This window comes from Cricetulus griseus, chromosome 8 (genome assembly GCF_003668045.3).
Source record: "Cricetulus griseus strain 17A/GY chromosome 8, alternate assembly CriGri-PICRH-1.0, whole genome shotgun sequence".
Classification (NCBI taxonomy): Eukaryota; Metazoa; Chordata; class Mammalia; order Rodentia; family Cricetidae; genus Cricetulus; species Cricetulus griseus.
The window spans coordinates 11,843,952-11,856,440 of record NC_048601.1 but is presented as its reverse complement, the minus strand read 5'-3'; the positions used below and the strand labels follow the sequence as shown (position 1 = coordinate 11,856,440).

The 12,489-nt window shown below is 45.2% G+C and overlaps 1 protein-coding gene across 2 annotated transcripts in view; it reads right to left on the bottom strand.

Moving 5' to 3' along the window:
* Positions 1-11,239, bottom strand: part of Rerg (RAS like estrogen regulated growth inhibitor) — a 97,527-nt gene extending 86,288 nt beyond the window's left edge. For both annotated transcript variants that reach the window (XM_035448851.1, XM_035448852.1), the window contains exon 1: positions 11,179-11,239. In XM_035448851.1, coding sequence (XP_035304742.1) covers positions 11,179-11,239 — 61 coding nt within the window. The remainder of the gene's footprint in view (positions 1-11,178) is intronic.
* Between the last annotated feature and the right edge of the window lie 1,250 nt (positions 11,240-12,489).

The window sequence follows — 12,489 nt, the reverse complement described above, 5'->3', positions numbered from 1 at the left end:
ACTTGGTTGACTTCTAGACACACTACATGATAGCTCCATCTGTCCCCACTACTGCCAAGTAACTCATTTTCTAAAAGTCAAAATTCCTCATATCAGAGTAATTGAGGTGTGCATTTCTCGGAAAGAAAGCCATCCTTGCTCTCCTACCATGTGAGAGAGAGTCCTGCTTTGTGGGAGCAGGAGAAAAGCGCTACATTTGCTCTCCTTCACAGGGTTCTTCTTGACTCCTTGGGCTGCTCTCTCTACAGTGCTGTCATATGTCCTACCATGTTGCCTGTCTGCCACTCAATGCAGCTGGTTAATGCCCACAGGTTTATTATTTTTGTTTTTAAGTTGAAATTCTCTTCTCTAAACGGAAATTAAACATGAACAAGCAGCACCATGTTTCCCAAACCAGAATGAGGTACTTAGAGAATCAGCCTTGTAGCAAACTACTACAACTTTGAATTCTCTGAGTCCACCCCCCTAGTAAATCAAGGGTCTGGCAGAGGTTTCTGGAAACCCACTGACCTAACCCCTCCAGGTGGTTCTGAGTTGTGGGTTGATTTCATAACGATAGCTTGTAAATTAGAAAAGAACATTCTAGCCCATACTCAGCTCTGGTTTGCAGCATCAATTTCATTCAATCAAGCAAGTTTGGGTTGTTTTTATATAGACATACACATACATGGCTCCCTGAAAATTGGCTTTTTAGCTAGAAGAGATATTGGGACTCATCTCATTGGGCCATGTGGGCACTTTATACAGCAGTGGACCTTGACTCCTGAGAAAAGCATGTGTTGCAGAGACAAGAGAGGTTGAGGACAATAATAAACGAGGACTTAGCAATGTAAGGTTCCTACACAGCTCACTTTTTAATGCTATAACTAACTCCCAACCAGAAGTTATTTAAAAGATGTGGAAATAATGTGACATGGTGCTAATATCTGTCTACAGAGTCAAAGATCTATAAACTTTCTTTTTTTTTTTTTTTACAAATAAATAAAAACTGTGTAGATGTGCAATGGCCTAATATCATTAGGAATTCTCATCATTTCAGTAAGTCAAGTAATATCAAAGTAGGAAGTCTGATGACTGCTGGGGAGATAGCTTGGTCAATCAACAAAGATCTAGGGGTCAGCGCCTAGAACCTAGGCATAGTGGTATGAGCTTGCAACCCCACCAGTGGGATTACAGAGGAGACAGGCAGATCCCTGGGGCTGGCTGGCCCGTTGGCAGACCCTGCTTGGCAAGTTCCAGACCAGTGAGAGTCCCTGTTTTAAAAGAAAGGTAGGTGGCATGGGAGTAATGATACCTGAGATTTCCTCTGGCCTTTACACACACACACACACACACACACACACACACACACACACACACACACACGGGCCTGTAATATTCCCAAACAAACATACATACAGATGATAGAAAATTGGGAGGGCCGACACATATTCAGATCAAAGGTCTCCTGACAGACAGAAGAACCAACTAAATCTGGCAAAACAACAGTTAGGAGGGTGAAAATAAACTTCTCCACCTGGGTTAAAGGCACACACCCTGCTTAGGGAATATTTAGCTCAGCAAGGGTATACATTAAAAACCAAAACCACACACAGCAAACCCAAAGCCTTCATTTGCAGTGAAGTCCCCATAAGCCACCGTCACATCTACCCCAAGATCAGCTGTGACCTTAGGATGTCTTAGCAGAGTGTGTATCTAGAAGGCAAAACTGTCTCACTCTCGTTTGTTTGGGGCAAACCAAGCAAACTTCTCTAAGGGCTACAATCCATCCTAGACCTGTGACTTCAGAGAAACCAGGCTGAGCAGGTCAGCAGGCTGTGACCCAAAAGTCATGCTCTCTGGGGAGTGAATGAAGTGACTGTCACTAGACTAGGAAAGAAAGGACTATTTGTGAAGGACTGCCAAATGGAAGAGGGTAATAGCACGCTCTGTGCGATGCCATGAGCAGAGGCTGAAATCTCTGATCCCAAAGCCGCGAACAGCAAGTGCAGTCATGCAGCACAAAGTTGTGCTGATCCAGACCGCTACACAGATGTCAAACATCCACTCTGCACTCACTCGGGCACTTGGAGGAAAGGAGGGGACCTTGCTAGTGGGTGGTCTTCATCCCATTACTGGAAGGTCTGCACTCCAAATGATTGACAACATACCTGGCATCCCCAGGAATCATTGGCACACACCACTTATTCACTGGGAAAGTCCTCCTAAAATGAAACATTAGCTTTCATGAAGATCGTATTGTGAAACTCTGATGATCATTTCTTTTCGTAAGAAAATGTTTGAGAGGATGTGGAGAAGAGTTAGATGGGGCCAAATGAAAGCAATCCGCAAGAGCTTTGCAAAGTCCTAAACTGGGGTTCCGGGCTAGCTAGCTGTAGCACCAGCAAGCTGCATGACCGCCAGGCTCTCTATTTGCAGCTCATGGATACGCACACCAGCTTTGCATATCCGTTTATGTATGCGGCAATCACCTACTTCAGATTGCCTTGCTTCTGCAATGTTGCACTCCTATTTTTAATGGGATGGAAGAAATTACGGCTCCTTTTTTTCAGAAACCACATCAATTTTCAAAGGCAGCTGGGGCTAGAGCGATGCGTTTGCCCTGGAATTTTGGCTTCAAGGCCGGTACCACCTTGAAAAGTTGGCTTATTTCCCCAAACCCATAAGCTGGAGAGATACCAAGAATAACAAGAGAATAAAAGAGATGATTCAAAAGTTAGCCCTCAGCAGCAGCAAAAAAATAAAAAATAAAACAAAAAAAAGGTCAAGTTGAATGAGAAGCAACAAAAGCCTGACACTTAACTACAGAGACAAGATGGTGTTCCAATGAATAAAGTAGATGGCAATTAAAAGTAAAAGATGGCTGAATGTAATTATATATCACAATAGAATCACTAGAAGCAGAAAATGCACGTTTGACTTTTAAAAAGGGTTCATGATTTAATTTGGCTTTATTTCCCTGTATTGTTTCTTCCAAGAATGTATCTTTCTGCCCCCTTCATGTTCTTGCCTTTATTATTTGAGAGAGAGAGAGAGAGAGAGAAAGAGAGAGAGAGAGAGAGAGAGAGAGAGAGAGAGAGAGAGAGAGAGAGCGCGCTGTTTTCATGTGATATTGCAACAGTTCTTAGACGGAAGTTTAGCTAGCAGTTGATGGCTGAGGCAGACAAAGCGCTTGGCTGCTGGCTCACCACTTAACTGTTGCTGCTTTTCTTCCCCCAGGACTCTGGAGGCACATTCCCTACCCCTCTTCCTGTTACAGGTTAAGTGTCTTTCTGTTGCCCCACAGGCTCCTGTGTCTGAGCATTTGATCACCAGCATGTGTGCTGGTTTGGAAGGTTGTAGAAGCAGTAGGAGAGCCTCACTGGAGGAGGGAGGCCCCAGGTCTCATGGTCCTGCCCTAGCTCCTGTCAGAGCCCTGCAGCTGCAGCTCCTGCTGCCACACCACCCTGGCTGGAAGGAGCTGCAGCTCCTGGACCTGGGTGCCAGAAGAAGCTGGCCCTTCCTTAAATGGCTTCTGGTCAGGTTTTTAAGTCACAGCAAAGAGAGAAGAAACTCATTCTCTTCCCTTGCTTGGGCGTGCAAGACTAGCCAAGCACTACTTGAACTTATACAGAACTCTGGCTTTATACCCATGTGTAAGTGAGTCTTGGGACTTGAAAATGTCCTTTGGGTGCCATTCAGATGGGTAAAACAAAGATGCATTTTCGTTCTCCTGCTCTTTTGTCTGTGTGGATGTAGGAAGAGACAGGCCTCTCTGACAGCTCAGGAGGCAGTTTTTCTAGTCCCACTCAGACGTCTGGAGGCAATCTTTTAAAAGCCGTTCTTCTAAAGGCAAGAGGATCTCTGTGAGTTCAAGGCCAATCTGGTTTACATAGTGAGTTCCAGGACAGCTGGGGCCATGTAAAGGGATCCCATGTCAAAACAAGAACAAAAACAAAGCAAAAGAAAGGAAATATACACATGTATGTATAAGCATGCGCGCTCGCAGACACACACACACCTTACAAGTTCTTACACAGGAAAAAGGAAATCTAATCTACCCTTTTCTTTACTCTGACTAATGTTTGTTAGAAAATTATCACTAAAATGATATAATCTGTGCCTGCAATCCCAAATTCATTACAGCATTATTCTCAATTACCAGGATATTAAATAATCAAACTAACTAACCATCAATGGTCAACTAAAGAAAAGAGGGTTTATTTACGTAACAGAATGCTTTGCAGCCTGACAAGTGTCAAGGAATCCTGTCCTTCCAACAACCTTGCCAGCCAGAGGACTTTATGCAAAGACCAATACCAGCCACAGAAGGGCAAAGGCCATACCAACCAATCTTCATGGAAAATATAAAAGAGCCAAGCACATACTCAGAACAGAAGCAATGGCATTTACTGGGGGTCAGGACAGGGGTGTGGCTAGGAAAAGAGGAGGTGCTGATCAAAAGGCACCAAGTTTGATTTATTCGGGAGACACAAGTTCTGGTGGCATATTGCCCACCACGGTGACTTCAATATTTTATTACTAACATGGTGACTTTATTACTAACTCATTAATAAGTTAATTACATATAACTCAGAATGTCTGAAGGGCCATTTTACATGTTCTCACCACAAAGGAATGATGACTATTTGAGGGGATAAGGGCTGTGACCATGGCTCACAGTGCTTGTTCCATAAGCACGAGGGCCAGAGTTAGAATCTTTAGTATTCAGATTAAAAACTCAAGTGTGGTAGCAAACACCTGTAATCCCTGCCCTGGGGGCCAAGGGCAGAGACAGGAGGATCCTAGGCACTTCACAGGCCAACCAGTCTTCTTGATCTCCAAAGTGAGTGAGAGACCCTGTTTCAAAACCTAAGGTGGAGGGCTGAAGGCACAGCTCAGTGATTAAGATAGCATACTCTCTTGCAGAGAGTTCAGCTCTTAGCATCCACATTAGGGGACTCACAAGTCAAGATATAGAGGGTCCGATGCCTCCATGGTGAAACTGCAGCCCAAAATCAACTTGTTAAATTTTCCTGGGCAGTACAAACATAGCTAGACCTTATTTTACTATGAATCTGCATGCATATTCTTATAAAATATGAAATACGAAAAGAATAAAAAGATTATGAGAGGCTAACAAGCCATCCAGTCCCCTACATCTTTCTCTCTTTTTGTCAAGTGCCTTGACAATGTTGTTCAAGAAGCACCCTACACAACAAAAAGTCTAAAAGACCAAGAATCAGCATGGGATAGCCACTTAGGCCATCAAAACCTTCTCAGAAGCGGAAGGAGACTGACCTGATTGCACCTAGACTCACAAGTAAATTCTGGTCATATGTGCACACATATTTTAAAAGAGTTTAGTGTGTATAGCAAAAGATCCCATCTAAAACCCGAAATCGTTGAGATGGGGTATGTGACTCACTTGGCAGAATCCCTGCTTAGCTCACATCAAGTCCTGGGTTTCATTCCTAACACTCACTGCACATAGAACTGGGCCTGGTGGCACACACTTTCCATTCCAGCACTTGAGAGTCAGAGGCAGGAGGATCAGGAGTTCAAAGGCATCCATCCTCTGCTAGACAATGGATTTGAAGCCAACCTTGACTACAAGAGACCCTATATCCAAAAGAAAAGAGAAGAAAAGAAAAAAAAAATGTGTTGCTGTTCCATTAAAGTAAAAAGTGGCAGACAAGACTAAGGAGAAAAATACCCTCGTGCCAAGGGACAAAAATATCACAAGCTGTTTTGATTTGGCAGCCAGTTTATGGCTCAGAAATCTGAATTTAAGCTTGCACGGATGAGTGCATCAGTTGCCTTTTGAGTTAAAGTATACATAACTCAATCAACTAGCCTGGCCCTTTCAAGAAATACATTTTGTGATGGCACAGAATGTCTCAGTTCTGAAACAAAAGTGTCAACTGTGAAACCAAATTTAAATTTCCAGCTTTTTTTTTTTTAATCAACCCTTCCCACACTTACTAAAATCTGAATACATCTAGGAAGAATTTAATAAAGTGTATGTCTGGTGTCTTTCGGGGTTTGGCATGTCTTTTTGCTTAATTACTTGAAACCTGTCAAAATATAAACTGAGACACTCAGGAGGGAAGTGTGCAAGCCACATTACTCATGGTCTACCATTGGCTAGTGAAGGGAAATGTTTACCCTGCTGGGGCAGAAGACTGGAAAGGCTGGGAAACCATAGCCTATACTTTGTCACACCCCCACTGTGCTCAGCATGCTGTCCCTCAGCCAGCAAGCTCACATGAAGACAAGCCTGCATGGTGAAGCTAGACTGGGTGAAGAGTCTGTGTCCCCCGCTAGGCCACGAGCATGCTGTCACATACGGGTCATACACGCAATCCTCACTTCTGTTATTGGTCTACTGTGCCCTTGCTGACGCTTCCATGGTCAACCTGTCAATTGGGAAGTTCTGTTCAATTCTTTTTTAAACCCAAAACTTGTCTATCACTTGGGACTAGAAAGTCTTCCACTTTCAAATGCAAGACTGTTGATATACTGGTGAAACTTCATATTTCTAATTATTTTCCCATGGTTTAATATAAAGCTATTAAGTAGGATTATAACCATCAGTGGCCAAGCTGTAATTGACATGAACCAGGTCTTGGACTCATAAAAGAGAACTCTCTCTCTCTCTCTCTCTCTCTCTCTCTCTCTCTCTCTCTCTCTCATCTTTCTCTGTCTCTCTGTCTGTTTCTCCCCATCCCTCTCTGTGTGCGTGTGTGTGTGTGTGTGTGTGTGTGTGTGTGTGTGTGTGTGTGTGTGTGTTGGTATTGCTGAGTAAGGACATAGTTTTACCTTACTCTAGACTTTTGGTTTTCAGCGATAAAACAAAATACCCAGTAGAATATACATTTACTTTAGATATAATTTATTCACCATGGAACTTAGAAATCAAAAGCATACATGAAACATCCTAATAATATGAGATAGCACACACACACCTGCTGTGTGTCATGTCTGCACTAAAACACTTGCATGTAATGGCTCAGTTTTGATCACAGAGATGGACATAGACACTACACTGTGTTTCCCGTAGCTTAAAGAATTGAGGGATGGCTTGCCTCACATTGCCAAGTTCGCAGAGCAAATACAGGGGGGACTTAGAAGTCGAACATCATAGCACATGCCCAGAGCTCAAGACTCAGAATGATATAAATCCCAAACAGTACAGAGACAGAGACAACGTGGTTTACAGACCCTGGGTACCAAGACATCAGGGAGTGGGTGAGAAAGCACAGGGGTGAAGTGAGCCTGAAGCCCCTGAAACAATTCAGACCAAGTCAAATCAGAGATGCTCAGTCTCTAAGGCTGGCTCCCTGGGAGGTACTCCAGTCACCTGGAGAAAGATTCGATTGTGTGGACTCAGGGGAGGATCAAGCTAGGCTCTGCAGGCTTACCTGAGTAAGTCATGACTGGAGGACACTGCAGTATGTATGATTTCTTACAGATTTAAACAAGGAAAAGTTGGCCTGGGAAAATGGCTCAGCTGATGAAGTCCTGGTTTGCAAAGGAAGAAGACCCCGGATTCCAAACTCAAAACCCATGGCATGCTGGTGTAATCCCAGCATTGGGGAGTTAGCAACAGGCATATTCCTAGGGCCAACTGGCTAGTTACCTAGCCAAATAACAAACTCCTGGCCAACAAGAGAAACTGTCTCAAAAAACAAGATTTCTGAGGTTGACCTCTTACTTCTACATGCATGTACACATATGTACAAGAGTGTACGTGGGCACACATACAGAGATAGAGAGGGAGAGAGGGAGAGTGTGTGTGAGAGAGACAGACAGAGAGAGAAGAGGGGGAGGGAGAGAGGAGAGTAAGCTAAGATTACTTACAAGACAAATGCAATCAGTCTTTTAGGCTGGAGGGTAGCTATATGGTACCATGACCAGGCAGAAATCAGGTAGGGACAGTTTAAGAAAGGAGAGTAAACATGAGCTCAGTATTGCTACACTGTATTTTCAAAACTGATAGATCAGTCTGTGGTTGTTTCCACCCAGCTGTGGAAAAGTTCAGAATTGTCTCCCAGGCCTCCATCTAGACTATGCTGCCTTCTCAATGAGGGGCGTGGTTCAGGTCTCAAGGAAGCATTCAGATGTTGAAATAAGAACACTTAGTCTGCCTACAGAGTTATGTTAAAGACAGGTTGTCTGTCCTTGTCATTTTCACTGCAACAGGAAGAAACAAAAGTGGATGAGACTGGGCCAGCAGGATGACTCAAAGGCAATGGGTACTTGACATCCTGAGTTCAACTCCCCTCTTCAACGTCTCCTTTAGGAGAGAACTATGTCCCACAAATACTCTGATCTCCACAAATTCTCTCTCTCTCTCTCTCTCTCTCTCTCTCTCTCTCTCTCTCTCTCTCTCACACACACACACACACACACACACACACACACACACACACACACACACACACCCTACAATGTTGTGTGAGAACAGTGAGGAACATATCTGCAGTGAGGACACAGAAGTGGATCCGAAAAGATTTATTTACTCACAATCAAGATACACATCTGGTAAGGACCTTCACGAGCAGTTTCAGCCTCTGCTTTCAAAATGAAAAATAAAAAAGCTCAGATTATCCAAACTTGTTCCCCTAGAGCGGGCACCATCTTCTCCCGGGACATGGAGAATCACCCATGGGAAACAGGAACAGTCTGGGGTCTTAGTTATCATCCAGACCCCCAGAAGACCCAAGGTCAGAGCCAGGCAGAGCACAGCTAGTTAGAGTCAACAGAAGAACCCAGAAAGCCAGAAGGTAGGGCAATGCCCCAACCCACTGGGAAGGAACCTTGGGGAAGAGAGGTCACAAAGAGTCACTGAAAGAATCTTAAAAGGATGATAGGTTTGTTAAATCACTTTCTTGGAGACTGATGTCTAGTGAGCTCAGCAGCAGAGCAGTTTCTGTGGAATGGCTACAGCAGCAGGTCAACATGTTTAAACAGCGAATGAGCAAAAAGATAAGATGGGAACACAATGCCCAGATGGTAGGTGGCTCAGGGAGGGGACGATGGGTCCAGGTGCTACAATAATGGAAAGTAGTTTGGAGATCCACAAAGGAATCTCAGGTAGTGAGTGAGTCCGGCTGGATGGGGGGGGGGGGGTCCGGTTCACTCTGAGGGGCTGAATTCACAAACCGGGCACTTCTTCCCTGAGGCTGCATCTCATGCCTGTATTATCTTGGAAACTAAAATGTGTATTTATTTGGGGGAGCAGTGTGTGCAGGCCGTGCTGGGATGTGTGGGCCGTGCGGGGATGTGTGGGCCGTGCGGGGATGTGAGGGGTGTGGCGTGTTTGGGGGAGCAGTGTGTGTGCAGGCCGTGCTGGGATTGTGGGGTGTGGCGTGTTTGGGGGAGCGGTGTGAGTGCAGGCGGTGCGGGGATATGTGGGGTGTGGCGTGTTTGGGGGAGCGGTGTGTGTGCAGGCCGTGCGGGGATGTGTGGGGTGTGGCGTGTGCAGAAGCAGCAGCAAGGCCTTAGGTGTTCTGCTTTCTCACTGTCTAATTTCCCCGAGAAAGGCTCATGGAGCCTGGAGCGAGGCTGGCTGCCAGCAAGCCCAGGCAATCCTATTCCATCACCTATAGCTAAGGCAGGGCATGTGCTAGCCACGCCCAGCTCTTTACGCTGGTGCTGGAGATTCAGCTCAGGTGTCCCATGCTTGAGCAGCAAGCCCTCCTACCCTCCAGCCATGTTGCCAGCCCTATGTTCAGCTTTTCAAACCATGCAGGAAGGCTTGGAAGAACTCTTCCTCTTATTCTCCTATTGGAGGTACGAAGAGGAAGGAAGAAAGGAAAGAAGGAAGGAAGGAAGGGCGGGAGGGAGGGAGGGAGGGAGGGGGAGGGAGGGAGGAAAATGGATGTCCAAACCCCTCAGTCACACAAACTGAAGCCACTGTTAACAACACAATCTTCCCAAGCCCCCCACTCCCCACCCCCACCCCACCCCGCTCCCAGAGCACCTTTCTCTTTCTCTCCATCCCACGTACACCATTCCTTCCACCAGAGACACTCCCTGGGGCAATTTCCTCATTCTCCAGTTCCTTCTACCAGCTACAGACTGAGGTTCTCACGCCATTGGGAAACCAAAGGAGATTAAAGGGGAGGAGCTTGGGCATCTTCAGTCCTGGCCTGCTGTTTCCCTTGTTTGGATTCTGCCAGAGGCAAGAACAGTGGAGGAGAAGCAAGGTGGCAGAAAAAGAGCCGAGAAAAACCCAACAGAGACAAGACTTAACAGCAGGGCAGATAGCTGCTGAGACAGCCAGGAAGATGGCTAGAAGGAGGCCGGCCACAGAACTAGAAGGAAGGCGTGTGTGTGTGTGTGTGTGTGTGTGTGTGTGTGTGTGTGTGTGTGTTTCTTTAAGAGCATCTAGATTACCTGTGTGGGGATTAGCCCGTTTATTTCTGGGCAGGTGTCTGTCTGGGCAGTGGGGGAACATCTCCTTTAGCAGATGCTTAATTTTAAGCATTGGAAGTAAGTGATGATTTTTGGTCTCTTTTATGAGACTGTCTCAAGGAACCCAGGGCTGGAGCTGTTGTTCAGGGATAGAGTGATGCCCTAACATGTACAGGGTCCTGGCTTTCACCCCCTTAGCACTACCAAATAAAAGAGAGCTCTGAACATTCTCTTAGCACCACAAATAAAAGAGGGTTCTCAATTATTGATCTTAATCAGAATTGCTAATTTAAATTCGCTCTGGAGGCCTGGCCATAGCCCTCTGGCTTGGAAGTTTGCACGCCTAATTTCAAGTGTCCTTCTTCCTCAATAGAAGACTGGGCAAGAAAACAATTCTGTCACCGACAAAGATAGATTCATTCAACAAGCACTTACTGGGGCCCTGACATCTGCTTGACCTTGGACCATTTTGTTGAGAGTATACAAATAGACGAGACATATAACTGACCCCTTGAGGTCTTCCATAATGAGGAAAGAACAGATATTTTATGAAATTTCCACAATTTGACTTCTTTGGATGCTGTCTATGACCTATTCAGTGCCTTGTACTTTATCGGCAAATTTACTTTGTCATAAGTAAGTAGAAGAATTCCTGAGCTGATTGTGAAAAATAAGACTTGTAGACACAGAGGGAGGACAGCAGGGCTACTTACCTACCCCATTCCCAAAGCCGTGACAAACTCACAGATCCTATAAATGCCACAAGAAGGAGCTCACCTGACTTGCCCACGCCTGCTCTCCCAAATATGGCCAGTTTGACCTCTGCACTCTTAGCCATGGTTGGTGATGACGGGAGGTACTGATCAGACTCAAGATGTGAGAAGATGGCTTTGCTGGCAGGCCTTAGGTTCACTGTGTCATTGTCAATCACCAAAGGGTCCACAGTCCTTAAAAGAAAAGAGATTTGGGATTCTAAGTGAGAAACGAAACTAACATGTGTGAAACACCAGGTACACACCAGTCACCCTTCATCTTAGTTTCTTTTCCTGTTGCTGTGATGAAATACGGTGGCAAAAGCAATGTATAGTCTCATGGCAGGCAGGAAGTCAAGACAGTAGGAGTGTGATACAGTTGGTCACATCACACCTACAACCAGAAGACACAGCCTGCTGCTGCTCACCACGAAGCTAACCTCTCACTGACAAGCTCAGAGGTCCATCTCCCAGGTGATTTCCAGAATTCCATCCGGTTGTCAGTTACCACCAAACCACATGAGGTATGCATCTTCTAGTTTGGTTTTCACCACTGCCCTGTGAGAGGGCCATAGGAACTCACTCTAAACCACGGAGTAAGGTACAGTTGGCACTTAAGAATTTAGAGCTGGGGCAGGAGGCATAGGTTAGTGTCATGCTTAAGAGCAACACTGATCATTCAAGAGACCTGAGTTTGGCTCCCAGCACCCCATTGGGTGGCTCATAACTGCCCGGGAATCCAAAGTACTCTTCAGGTCTCCATGGTACTTCACTCATGGGAACACAGCTCCAAACACACAAATGCATAATTAAAAATACAAGTAATCTTTAAAAAATAATTTAGAACTGTTTGGTTTTAAAATATGTGTACACATAATGTTGTTACAGGAGTGTCAGCTGGTAGCCATGGATCTGGAGACACAAAGACCATCAAGCATGTCCAGGGTTTCTCTGTGTAGCTTTGGAGCCTGTCCTGGAACTTGCTGTATAGACCAGGCTGGCCTCCAACTCACAGAGATCAGTCTGTCTATGCCTCCTGAGTGCTATGATTAAAGGCCTGAGCCACCACTGCCCGGCAATGGCATCTCCTTTAAAATACTTCCTCTGCTATGTTCTTATGAATAGATTGTTGTTTGGCATAGTTGATAATAAATGCTATGTGAATAAATGCATTTACTACTGCTTAGAAATTCTCAACACATAAATACACATCGTCTTAGTTATGGGTTCTATTGCCTTGACAAAACATCATGACCATAAAGCAAGCTGGGGAGGAAAGGGTTTGTTCAGACTGCATTTCCTCATTGCTGTTCACCACTGAAGGAAGTCAGGACAG